We start from the raw sequence: 14067 nt of genomic DNA on the forward strand, positions 1-14067 counted from the left end.
CACACACACACACACACACACACACACACACACACACACACACACACACAGATACACCGCAGTATAATGTGCCCACACAACTTTAGGTTATTTAATAAAGTGACCCTACATGTTGTGCTTCACAGCTGGAGAAGTAATAACCCGTCCAGCATCCTTGCACACTCAGCATGGGAAGCTATTGCATCGTACATTGTAGCCTGCGATTCAGTAGGCGCTGTCATTGTACAGTCTGAATACACCAAACTTGATGTCATACCCAAGTTTATTAAATCCATGTCGCATAGTGTAGCTGCACTATAAGATGACTAAAATCTCACAGTCTGTAGGAGGCTTAAGGGACCAACTAGTTTACCGTCCTAAAACACACTTCATTCAAAGTTGGCAGAAACAAAATAAAACTCATAAAAACTGTCTTGGCTCGTCTTTCCACTTTTCCAACAATCACCAGCTCTGGTTTGGTTGAAATAAACCCTTAATTCACCCAGTGAGATGTGTAAATATACTGACTCTATACATGCTTGAATTAATGTTTATTTGAACGGAGTCTTGTGGGTTTGGCAACAGCAATTATGGGGCTGTTTCTGGTTCAACAATAAGTGTATCTCTGTAGGGATCCTTTCCATCATGTTGTCTGATAACAACAATCTGAGCCTGTCAGTTGCAAAAAAACACTTTTAGCAGATATAAAGTGACAGTGCACACATACCCTAAGTAGTTACATTGCAGTCTCTTTGACGTCTGCAGGCTGCAGCAGTCTTGTTCAATACTGGACCAATTTAAAAACTTGTTCTTATTAGTCACTTAGACACAAAAACATGGTAAAATAGGTCCAGATTGAAAAAGTTTCCTTTTAGTATAACGGTTAAGGCACAATTTTTTTCATACTTCACTACATTTCAGATGGATATATTGTAATTTTTAATCTCCTACGTTTATTTTAAGAACTGAGCTCAACTACCTCGACAACATTAAAAACATAAACAATATGTACAGTTATGTGCATTGTATGTTGAATTAATTTATACATTCAAGAGGTGAAACATATTGCACAGTTGAATGACTGCACAGAATATTGCACCCAATAGATAATTATGAATAATACATGGAGTAAAATTATGAATGGTGGAGTTTTACAGTGTGGTATTGTGACTTAAGTGCGGGATCTGAATATTTCTTGAACTGTTATTCAAGAGTACCTCGACATTGTATCCTGTTTAAGTGGAGTATGTACTTAGTTACATTCCACCGCTGCCTGTTTTCCTTAAATATTTCTCTCAGATATAGAAATACATGATGTTCTTACTCTCTGAGCTCCTCCTCTCCCCGGCAGGAGGAGCGCTTCCCTCCGGACCGCTCCTCTCTGTATAGTTGTGACGGAGGCGCGCACCCCCCGCCCGCTCCCGTGACGCAGCGCAGCTCTGTGCGCACAGATGCTGGAGTGGAAGCGACAGGCGCGCTCATCTCGGTGGGACTGAACGCATCGAAGACCGGAGACGGGGGAGAAGATCACCCGGTAAAGCGTCCGTCAGGAGCCTCAGACCGCGGGGAACGATGCTCAGGACGAGTCTGTCCGCGGGCAGCAGGACTTAAAAAGCTGCGGTCCATCCATCAGGACACTTTTTACTCTCGCCCCTTCCCCTCTGATCAGGAAGATAAGAATCCAGGCAGTCAACCTCCAGCTCACAGTCCTCTTTGGGCACCTAACCCCAGTTTGACAGCCAGTCTAGTTCAATCCCAACACGATGTGGAAGACCGGGATCCTCCTGGTGATGTGGGTGTCTCTGGCGTCCGGAGAACTCCAACAAGAGACGGAGCAGCGGAGACTGCCACCCCCGGGAAAGTTGGATTTCGGTTATGTGCCTGCGGGAGTTTACGAGACTCTGGCTCACTACGAACCGGGACCGATAGGGATCCTGTTCCACATGGTGCACGCGTTTCTGTATGTCGTGCAGCCCAACGCTTTCCCGCAAGGTAAGCATCCTCATCCGGTCTGACAGTGCAACAGAGAGATGAAATCCCCGGGTGATGTGACAGGGACTGACAGCGGAAACAGTGTGACATTTCTAGGGAATGCAACTGTGAGCAGTCACTTCTGGCACTATTAAATTGGCTGCACTAACCTGTTACTACAGAGTGATATCCATCTGTGCATGTCAGATTAACCAATGAAATCTTTAAGAGACAGGATCCTGTTGGTTTTGTCACAGGACTGGTTGGTTTTAGGAATATTACAACCAAAGATAACCTGTGTACCATGTTTACCGGGTCTCTACCAGTTGGCACATTTTCCTGCGCCAAAACTCCACGTGCAAATATGTTAAAATGACTTCTCATGAATGACTGTGAATCAAATAACAGATAACATCCGGCTTGTCTTCATCTCTGTCTGAAAATGTGTCCACTCGCGGATTTGTTGCCCGTCTGTGCGTCACGGCCCTCCGTGCCGCGCGCGTTTTGATTTGCGCGCAGAGCTGACAGCGCTCTTGAAGGTGGTGTTTGTGCCTGCGGCGCACTTTATGTCAGGATAATTACAATTAATGAACCTCTTGCTGACAGCGTCACGTGCTCTGCGGCCGGTTTACACACATTTTTTGTCGCAGGAGTGAGTGAGCGGATGTTTGTTGGAGCACCCAGACAGCCTCAGCGCGCGTGGCTCTACATTTAATACAATTAGAGCTGACTGCTTATACACACATGAGGTGTGTGTGTTTAATTGGGTCGTGGATGCTCAAAAGATGCGGCTCCCCTCCCCATGCGTCACAGTGTGTGTCCATACTCCGTCGGAACGTTTTGCAGATTAGCAGCTCTCTGAGTCACCTTGTTAATTGGGTAATCCCATAAGCCCCTGCGCCATATGTTGTTGGCCTTTTAGTTTCCAGTTTGTCACCAGCACTCCGGGGTTTGTGGCCTAATCCTACGGAGCAGACCACTGCTCAGTGGAGTGGATTCATTCATGGGTGCAGCCGCCAAATGATGCAAGATGGAGAGTGGAAATCATGTGGAAACTGTTGGTTCGGACACAATAGTTCAGCGGAAAGACGCTTTGGCATGTCTGTAGTTTTGTCATTCCTTTGATTAGAAAGCCCCGGGGAATTCATTATTATTTTTGGGTTCATCGGAATCTAACAGCGTTAGCAAAAGGCCATCTGCTCATTAATGGCAGCAGTGCATGCGTGGATATTTAGCACGATACATCCAGAGATCCGTCAGGTCTGTTCTGATGAATACAGGCTGGTTTGCAGTGAAGCTCTGGGACTGGCGGAGCTTGTCATTTCTATGACAACATGTTAGAGGAAGTCCCTCTGTGTTTGTTGGGAAACATAACTCTGAGTTGCATTAAAATCTATAAGACAAGTGAAGAAAAGAGTCTGCGAATAGTTTCCACTCCAGTGGTTTGTGACTGGAGGTGGTGCAGATGTCAGAGTGGAGCTCTGTGTGGGCTGGGTGGATGTGGGTGTCTCTTCACTTCAGCCTGTGGTTAACCACAGTGTTAGCCGTCTTCCAGCAGACATTTAAAGAATGAATCACTGAATCCTCGAGGAAAAAAATGGCAAACATTGTCCCTCTTAACAAGTGCTGTTCATCTTGTAGTGAGTTGTCAGTTCACCCTAAAATCTCTTTTGAAGTACTGCGACACAAACACACAGATCTCAATGGGAACAGAGCCTCTGTTTCTGCTGCAAACACAGACATTCACAACATCTGAATTACCGTGGCTACAACTAATTATTTTCATAATTGTTAATCTATGAAATGTCAGAAATAGTGAAAAATGCTCATTAAAACATCCAAGGTGACATCTACAGTTGGATATGTGAGCTCAGTAGCTGTTATGATTTAATTCAAGCTGTAGCATTTTGGCTTTTTCTTTTTGGAGAAACTATCCCAACTCAAGGTCAACAGACTTAAAAGAATCTTTTTAAAAATGCTTATAAGTGGGCCTTGAGTTGGGATTATTTTGTCAAACTTATATTTTCAAGGTCAAGAATTTGACACCTTGTGGTTTAGAGGGCCAAGAGGCTGAACATTGAACCACAACGTCCCTGATTTAAGTTCAGCCGGCCTTTGTTGATTCTCTATTAAGTGCCAAAAATACTTTATAACAGAATAAACTTTGATGTGTAAGAGAATACTTCACTTTCAGAATGATAATTTGTACATCAATTATTCATCTTTGTTTTACTCTCCCGTCCCCTTGGTGAACGGAGAATCCACAAAAGACAAACACTCTTCATGAATGACGTAAACAGGGTCTGCATTTAATAATGATGAATGGCGGCAGCATGAAGACACTGTGTTCTCAACTCCCTGAACATTTAAAATGAAGCGTCTAAATACAGTTAAAAAGGAGAAAGAAAAAGAAAAATAAGGAAAATGCAGTAAAAAGAGGTGGCACGAGATGAGGACGAGAAGACAGGAGACACGGGGAAAAGAAAGTAAAAGTAACTTGATAGACACCACGGCACTGGGGAGATACAACAATTACTTTTGGAATTGAAAGAATCTGTCACTGACCAAATCAAGGATTTTAGAGCGGATGCAGAGCATGACGTCAAGAAAATAATGAATCAAACGAAAATTCTGCAACAGGATGTGGAGACACTGAATATAAGAATACGAGAGCTGGAGAGCAGAGTTAGTGAACTGGAGGATGAAAAACTGGAGCAACAAACAAAAATAAAACAGCTCAGTACTTGTATGATTGAGATGGGTGACCAGATTGACTACATCCAAAATAAATCCAGGCAAAATAATATAGGCATCTATAGCATCATTGAGTGGAGGGAGGGAAGCATTATGACCGCTTTCATTCAGAAACTGTTTAAGGATGACGAGGAGGTCCAAACTGTCACACAACTTGTGCAGTATAATCCAAGTCTCATTTATCCAGTCATATGCTCAGTACTTTCACACATTCATTTTCTCTATAATGTTCAGATTTTACACACTTCTGCATATTAGTAGCACGCCCTGAGTGTGTGTTCAAACTCAAGTCAAGGCAACACGTGGTGAGTAATTGATACTGGGCATTTTTCAGGTAAATGTTTCCTTTAATTTGAAAACACAGACAAAAGCTCTTGCTAAGGAGCAGGCTGCAGAGCAACAGATCCATGACAACTGAGCAAACTCCGTTCTGATAAAGACCTGGTAAGGCCCTGATCACACAGAAAGCGTTTCAGCAGCTGGAGGCAGCTTTTTGTAATAGATTTTAATGAGAATGAAGCTTTTTGGTTGCTGTTTTTGTGTTGTGATGAGCCTCCTGTTTCTGCGCTTGAGGCGCCTGGTGGTTTTGCCGGAGCACTCTGAACTCCTCAAGTTGAAAAAAAACTTAACTTACAGTGGAAAAGCACCCGACGTCATCTCAGCTTTTTTCCCATTGTTCAATTGGACGATTTGAGAGGCGGGCCTTGTGTGGTGGTCACGACAACAAGTTTACAGTTGGTAAACTTGGAGGAGAAACTGGTGGTAGCGGTTGCTGGATACCCAGAGCTATACAGCTCGACAATACACAGCAGGTTGTCAAACTGCCCCTGAGTCATCCTAAAATATGCCTGGAAACAGCCATCATGGAGGAGAAGCTCCTGGACCAACTGGTGGTACTCCCCAAGATCCACCCTCTTTTTTAGGGTCTCATGTACCCACACAGATCTCTGTTTATCTGCTGACAGCCTCTCACCCTCAACCACAGCTACAACGAGTACCCTCTGCCTCAACATTTTAGGAACTAGATATTATTTACTGTGAAATAAATAAAATTTATAAATTCACAGCAAACAGCATAGAGTTTTTGAAAGTTGAAAGTTTTGGAGGTTTAAGAACCACAAACAGAATCAAGCTCAGTGTTCACCATCAGCTGCATCTTTAAATTAAAGTGAGCAGTGTCACATTAAAACCACCTGGATGAAAACTCACACTTTAGGTAAAAGCAACACACTCCTCTATAGTCAGTGATCAAACAGTCAATATCAGCCTAAAAAATTGGTCTAACCATAGGAGCGACTGTTGCTGTGTAATTAGTGAAGTCCCATCATCACGTCTTCCCCAGTCACTGCGTGACATTTTACATTGTGTAACGTCTTTATAATCTCATGAATGTTTGACGCAGTCGACTGACACGTTCATTCTCTGCATCAAAAATGGCTCCGAGCTCGTAGGAGGTGTTATTAGCAAAGAAGCAACAAACGTCTATCAGACACCCACATGAAGAAAATGAACAGTGACATATTCTCTTTTACTGTTTTCAATGGCTTTTTAGCTGCAGTGTGGAAACCTCACCTCCCTCACACACCTCCCTCACACCCACCCTCCCTCACACATCTCCCTCACACCCACCCACACTCTCACCAACACACAACTGCTACATGCCAACACAGGCTGATGTACAGGTTCACAAGCCCTTTTCAGACACGACATACAGAACTTTGCTGGCCTCAGCAGGCCGTTAAAGTGATGGCTTAGTGTCATCCGGACGTAAATGGCTTTTACCCAAACCTTCATTACAGCTTTAGGACATTTACGGAAAGAGACAAAGTGCTTGAGAGACAGATTGTGTGAAAGGAAACAGCGTCACATCTGGAAAAGAGCTGAAAAGTTTAATAGTATGAAACAACAGAAGTGTTTTCTGTTCTCTCTGCAGCTGCGTCACTGATGGATTTTTAAAGTTATTTTGCTGTGAACATCTTCATTAATAACATTATTCTCTTATAGTTAATCTCTTCGGTAAATTAGAAAATCTAACAGTGCCAAAGTGTAAAGTGCTTTAAATTTCTGTTTGCTGGACATTAGTTTATTGATCTTGCAGGAGATGTGGATTAAAGTATGGACATTGAAAATATAAGGAGGGAAACAGCTAGTCTGATTTTATTGTAACTGTGGTTGTACGAGGATTTCTTTGTGCTGTGGTCGCATCTGGTCGAATCTTAAGTTTTGTCCCAAGGGATATAATATGTAATTTTTCCGCATCTAAATTTCTAGAATTGACTAGACCAATGTTATATATGACAGAGAGAGCCATCACTTGGGGGGGGGGGTATAACTTGAGAAGTAGATTAAATTTGAAATGTTGTTTTCGCACCACTGTGAAACGTATGTGAGTATTAATTTGTCTGGTGATTTTGTGGAATGCACTGGGTGAACAAATCAAAGACGGCATCTTCACAGGGTACAGAGATGGTTAGAGGAATGTAAAGCACGCTCAGAGTGAAACTGTTGTCGGTATTCTCAATTCATATTTTCGTATGATTTTCATACACGGGGTAATCTTGGGTATCAGGTATTAAGAAGTGCAGTGGTGTAAATGAGTGATTGATCCATCGCTTGTATTTATATATTAGTTTGATTAGTGATGGATTAGTATAGTTTAGGATCGGGGGAAGGGCTCGACAAGCATGTTGCTGCTTCCTTCACCTTCTCAGACATGAAATGTTTATGTTTCTCATTGTAAGTCTGTTCATGATTTACTGTTCATCTCTGATTTGTAGGGTTTTTTTCTACATATTTTATTTTATAACTATTTTTAATATTTGAAATAAATCAATCAATACATGTTTTTTGAGTTGCGTACTTATATTATCCCAAATGTTTGCAACAACGTTCAAACCCAGAGAAATCTGTAGTTTCGATAAACAGCACCATCCGTGTCATTTAGTCGCCATCGCCGTGTCATATCTCCTTTGTGTGTGCCTCAAGGTTGTGGTTGTCTGCCAGAAGGTCTTCTAAATTCTTCTAAGGTCTTCTGTTTAAACCACATTTTTGCGATATATCTTTTTATCTTGAAGTTTTAACCAGATGAAGGATTTTAAGACATTAATGTAGCACAGTGTTAACAATGTTACTGATATTATTCTTTCTCACACCTTCAACTCAAACCATTGTGTTGCCCCGCCCAAAAAATATAATTTAATAATTACATTATTATTGTAAACATGCGGGTGACTGGTAGAGTAATGGCCGTAAATGATGACTGTTGGTCAACTAGGAAAACTCTTAGTCGGGGGCAGCCCGACCAAACAGTGTCAGTGAAACACTGATTTTTAATGTGATACTGTTTTATTCACTTTTTATTGCCACTTCAAATCATCTGGTCTGTTTGTTTTGGAGAGGAAGAGACCTGAACGATGAACACTGAAGCAATCCTAAATGGGAGAAAGTGACTGCAGTGACGGCCTTGCTCTGTCTTTTTTTATTGTTTTGATTGTGAGAACCCTAGCGGCAGAAAACAACATACTGTATGTTTAACACTCACACATCAACACTCCGTTCAGACAGGGAGTTATCAGTGTTTCAGCATTTCTCAAGGACACTTCAGTAGGAAACATGTCTGTAGGTGGACACACGTCAGTCACCTTTAGCTACAAGGAATTTAAATTCTTCATCCGTTACTCTCTCCAAACTAAAAACAGTAAATTTAACTTTAATCTCTTCAGTTTTTTAATTAATCTTGGTGTAAGTCAGCCATCACTGGAGAATAGAGGTGCATTAAGCTCCTGCAGTTTGAATGGTATCATTTCACGCCTGTGGGTGAGCGCGGCTTGGGAGCTGATGCCAGCCACCGTCATGCAGCACATCCCTGTTGGATGTATTTTCTCATTAGTGTCTGAATTCCCTCTCCTCGAGGAGCCACACCTACACATAACCGAGGCCTGGTGAAAGTCTGGCATTAATTCAAGACAAGTAACAGTTGCCAGGGAAACCCATCGGCAGCTATCATGGCCGTTGTGTTATGGTTCACCTCGCTGGCTTACATACAGCTTGTCTCACTGCGCCAGTGTGATGTGAGGCAAAATACAGCTCGGGTTATACAATCTGGGGCCATGTTTGTTATTTAACATTCATCAAAAGGCAGTCCGCAGTGTTTTTTTTACAGCACAGAGGCATAAAGAGACTTTGGTGTTCGTTGAAGGACACATAAACATGAAAGAAACTGGGGAGGAACACTTCAAAAGATTTCTAACCAAGGACAAAGCAGGGATCGAAGCTCTTCGTGACGCGCATCAGAGATTTACTGGAATTATAAAGTAGCAGATATTTTGGTTTTACTGTCGTTCATATTCTGAGGAAGAAATAAAAACGTTGAAAGAGACTCTTTAAGGTTAAATGCTGCTAAATCTCAACTATGATAGTGAGTAAGGGTCAAAATTTTTGAACGATTAACAGATCAGAGAATTTAGTGGCAACTATTTTGATAATCGGATTATTGCTTAAGTAATTTTTTAAAATCCAAACATTTGCTGGTTTCATAAATGTTTCTTAAATCTAACAATGTGATGTTGTCTTTGTCAGACATGTGTACAAATAAAATATTCTGTGAAGATGAAAGAAGTCAACAAGTGTTACCAGCAGAGCGCCATACACCAAACATGCAACCTTTAAAAGCTGAGGAGGAGCTGTAATTAACTGGAAACTTTAATCTCATATCATATATTCATAAACAGACTCTATCGCCTTTATACACTCCCTGTAAGGAAAGGTGTCACATATTTGGGACAACAAATGTAAGGTTGAATGTCCTGCAAACTATTTGATTCAGTCGGCAAAAAAAATTACTGTTGCCTTAATGTAGATTTTTAAGGTATCCTGGTTTAAAGGCATTTAAAATTGGCCATCTTTTTAACTCTGACACATCTTAATAGTGAAGGTGTGTTCATTATTTTGCTCCTTTTGTTAAGTTATTTGCTTTTATTATTATCTGTGGCAGTCATGTCTGAGAAATCCCATTGCATCAAGTTTAACATAACACAGGGTGAGCAACTGATATACATATGGTCATTTGGGGGGTGAAGTATTCCTTTAAGATACATCCAATGAAACTGTGACATTTCTGATGAAAGTAATAAATAAATATTGATCAGAGTGATCCCAAAGTGTAAACAGTGTGTGAGAGCAAAGATACAGTTTGACAGTTTGTACTCTGGTAGTTTGATAATCTCCTCAATTCACTGATTAAGACTCTAAAATATTCTCTACTTACAAACACAGCTGCAGCAGTGTTCCTATTGGCCACCTGAGCGCTCAGTCAAAGATGAACAAAGGTGAACTCTGATCTGCGACACCTGCAGCAAAACAGAAAACACATGTTTGAATTCCCCCTCAATTTGGAGCTTCAACAGAAGTGAATAGGAGAGCTTAATTAACTTAATGCTGAAGAGCTTAACTTAATGTGTCCTCATAGTAAACTCCTGAATGCCTCATTCGACCTAAAACCCAGGTTTATTAAAGAATCCAAAACAATTACAGTAATTATTGTTTACACTCCCATACTGTAGCTCTCCAAATTAGAACATGATATTATAACATTTCTTATAATCTATTCCGAAAGCCTATTAACATCATTATAGCCCATTAAACTAAATAAGAACCAAATTACAGGCATGGCAAATCACTGTTAGTGGATTATACTGCACACTGCGCCTTTTAGCATTTTACAGCTGGAGTGGAAATGTCAAGAACTGACGACTAATGGTGAAGAAACGCTGCATTAAAATGAGTCTATGTGTAGAATATGGTCCTCTTTAATTTATCCAACTCAAACTGATGTTAGCAGCATCGCACACTTGGTTACGTCTTCGTTTTGAAGCCAAATAAGAGCACTTTTATGCAGATGAGGGAAAGATTGACAGGATTTCACTTCAGTGTGGCTGCGGTGTCTTAACCTTGAACACATCTAAGGCCATCGACTCTCCAGGGCGCACTCTGACTGCGCCAAAAAAGCCAGGATAAAAATCTGGTGAAAGATAATGAATTGGACGAACCCACGGGTCAGTTACAGCACATGTGGATGACTGGTTAACGCTGCAGGCCCTGTTACACTACAGTACGGTGGTAAAGTGATCAAAGAAAGCATCCTTCAACTGGAAGGTCGGAGCTCGAGCCCCATGACAGCAAGCATCTGCTCTGCTGAAGCGTCCTTGAGCAACATACTGAGTGCCAGCCGGCTGCTGACCCTGAACTTTAACTTCCCTGTGGAGGAGGGTGAAATCTTTACGTTGGGAGTGTTGAAATGGTGCCAGCAGAAAAAGAGGGAAATCAAGTCATGACTCATTATTTTTCAGCGTTCTTCCAGCCAGTTGCAAACATTTTCCTAATTAGAGATTTCTTCGGCAGCGGGCACATCTGTGGAGATTACCATTAGATGCTGCGATCATCTCCCAAAAGGGCTTAAATTTGCAATCATAATGTTTGAATCATTTCTCCATTTATAATATCAAAAACAAGCAGATACCAGTGACTTGCAGAACCATGTGTGCTGAAATGATGAGCTGGTGTCTGGGGTTTCTATTTTTGTCAAAGACCTAATTCTTCAGTGTCGCAATAAAATAAATTAAAAATAGTTGACAAAGTGGTATACATCAGATCACCTCACTGCAGAGATGACCAGCTGTATGTTTTTAACAACTCGCATGTCTTGCTGAGGAGGATGTTCCTGCTGATGCAGTGGGAGCTCAGATGGTTAAGTGCATGAGGGTTAAAAGGTCGGGCTCATCTGAACTGTGCATACAGACCCACTTGCACTTTACCGGGCAGAGAGCAGTGTGTGGACAGCCTGTCACAGATGGCATTGGCAGTTTAAGTAGACTCTAACGGTGCATTCAGACATACAAGAGTCCTGTGGGAAATCTAACATGCGGGAACAAACAAAGACACTGCATTACTGTTTGTACACCTTCGAGGTAGTGTTTTACAAGTTATCATGGTGGTAACAGAGAGCTGTAATCCTGAACTGACCTCCACACTAGCCTGTATTCTACTGGCTTTAGTAACTCAATAAAATCTCTTATTAAGCATGAAAGAAATTAAACATGTTCCTGAGATGTACTGCTCATAATTAAGATTTTACTGCAAGGCTGAAACCTTCAATAAAGCTAAACAGCTTAATGCTAAAAAACACTACAGCTCCCATTAACATTTCAGCTACGCAGGCACTTGCATCATATTCATCAGTACATAAACACCAATGTAATATGTTAATGTCATTGATACCTCCTCTGCTGTCTAAAAACTACACCATTCAGTCCTCTCTGACTTGCTGTTGTTACAGACATGTGTGAACCAGCCGCAGCCCCTCAACTGTGGACTCAGTATTAGACTGTTGTAAATAAGCTCCTTATCTAAACATGTAGTAAACCACACAGCATGCTGTTGAATAAAGTTGCGTTCCAAGGCTGGACTTTTGGTTATTCATGTTATTATAAATGTCAGTTTCAGTTTGAATGAGGCTCTCCTACTTCTGAAACAAAACCAGAAAATACTGGTTTTACTTTGGCCGTCTGACCCTCTGTCCTTCCTCTCCATAGTTGTGAGTGAAATGGAAGTAGCTGCTGTAAACTCTAATGCTATGAGATATTCTGTGGAGGTTTTATACATATTTGAATGGCCAATGGCTGTAATAACTTGACTTTATGGTTAAGGTTTGGTTAGGTGTAAGCACCAAAACAACTGAGTTAGGTTCGGGAAGGGATCACAGTTTGGGTTTTATAACTTCTTCGTTTAGGTTAGGGAAGTGGTTCCCAACTGGTGCAGCCGTAGGGTCCAGATTTCTCCTTAGTCATTAGTTCAAGGTCCACGTAGTGTAATACTTTCAGCGTCATACTTGTGTTTGGCCATGTCTTTGAGCCCGTTTGCTGTCTCTGTCAAGTAGCTGTCGGTTAGTCACTCACTCTACAGCAAAAAACGGCACAAACTCAGTCCTGGAAATTCACATACTTAAAAGTAAAATGTGATTTTACAAACTTGAAACGTTTGAGAGTCACTCGCGGTCCATTCAGAATGAACCCACAACCCCATTCATGAGACTGTACTAATGTGTTTTAAATGATAACGTTTTAGCAAAAATGCATGTGTTGGGGAAGTACTGAGCATGCAATTGGATAAATGAGACTTGGATTACGCTGCATAAGTTGTGTCCGAGTTTGGAAACTGATGTTTTGATAGAGTTTTGCTGATGTTAAATGCAGTCCCTGTTTACTTCCATTCATTAAGAATGTTTGCCTTTTTGCATTCTTCATTTTCTGTGGAGGCCTGCAGGAAAAACAAAGTTCTCTTCAAGAATTCAGGGTAACGTAATGAGTAATTGATATACAAATGGTCATTTTGCAGTTGAGGAATTCCTTTAAGGTCAGGGAACCATTGTGTTCATGGTCAAAAAAACAACAACATTGATAGTTGGTAGCGGGGCACAATAAGCAGCTTGCTAAACAACTGATTCAATGTTTTTTCTTGGGAGGACAATCTTGCTTTTCAATATTAACACATTGTCAATGCATATTTTATATCTAGCTTTGTCCTCAGGCTAAAATATGGTCAACATTAGCTGACATACATAAGGAACAGTCACTTGCTTAACAACTATTGAATCTGTGGTGGAAACAGGACTAAAGTTTATTGGTTTTTTTTTTGGACAGTCACAAATCCTGAAACTCAGGGAAAAAAAAATGGAATCATGTTGCTGCTTTTCTATTATTCTGTAGGATTGAATAGCTGCCCCGAGGCCAACAACACAAACATGTCTGGATGTGAGGAAGGCGTTCATGTACTCAATATTTTAAACTATTCTCAGCCTGCATCTGTTACTAACAAGATCAAATGTGACTGTGGGAGGACTCACTGAAGCATGGCTGGACACTTAATATTATGTCATCTAATTATCTAACCATCAAACCAAACAGAAATTATCCTCATCTGCATGTTTCACAAATCCTTAATGTATTTTATAAACAAATGACATGCATTTACAATAAACGTTTTTCAGACCAAGAAAAATATCTTTCTATAAATAAACTGAACACAAATTATGCATCTTTGCAAGATCCTGTGCCGACCAGTCATACTGTAGTAGCATCTGCATGACAGAAAGTGATGAATACGATTGCTCTGCAGTGTTTTTGTGCTGTCACACGCAGTCATGTCATTGCACTGACAGTGATGGCCGTTGGCACCAGGACGCTTCAGGACACTAACAGGCACAGCCTTACTGGCCTACAACATAATGTCAGCTGATTGCCAGGGGCAATGTGTCACTGCAGCAGAGGTAAGGAGGCATCGCAGGTGAATACGGACAGAACTGACACA

At 41.2% G+C, this 14067-nt stretch overlaps 1 protein-coding gene across 3 annotated transcripts in view; it reads left to right on the forward strand.

Moving 5' to 3' along the window:
• The first annotated feature begins 1433 nt into the window (after positions 1–1433).
• Positions 1434–14067, forward strand: part of prom1a (prominin 1a) — a 112433-nt gene continuing 99799 nt past the window's right edge. Inside the window, exon 1 of one of the 3 annotated variants that reach the window (XM_050042854.1) lies at positions 1434–1971. In XM_050042854.1, the coding sequence (XP_049898811.1) occupies positions 1743–1971 (229 nt within the window). In that variant the 5' untranslated portion in view covers positions 1434–1742. The remainder of the gene's footprint in view (positions 1972–14067) is intronic. The other 2 variants (XM_050042855.1, XM_050042856.1) reach the window with 2 other exon arrangements.

Source organism: Epinephelus moara, chromosome 4, assembly GCF_006386435.1.
Source record: "Epinephelus moara isolate mb chromosome 4, YSFRI_EMoa_1.0, whole genome shotgun sequence".
Taxonomy (NCBI): Eukaryota; Metazoa; Chordata; class Actinopteri; order Perciformes; family Serranidae; genus Epinephelus; species Epinephelus moara.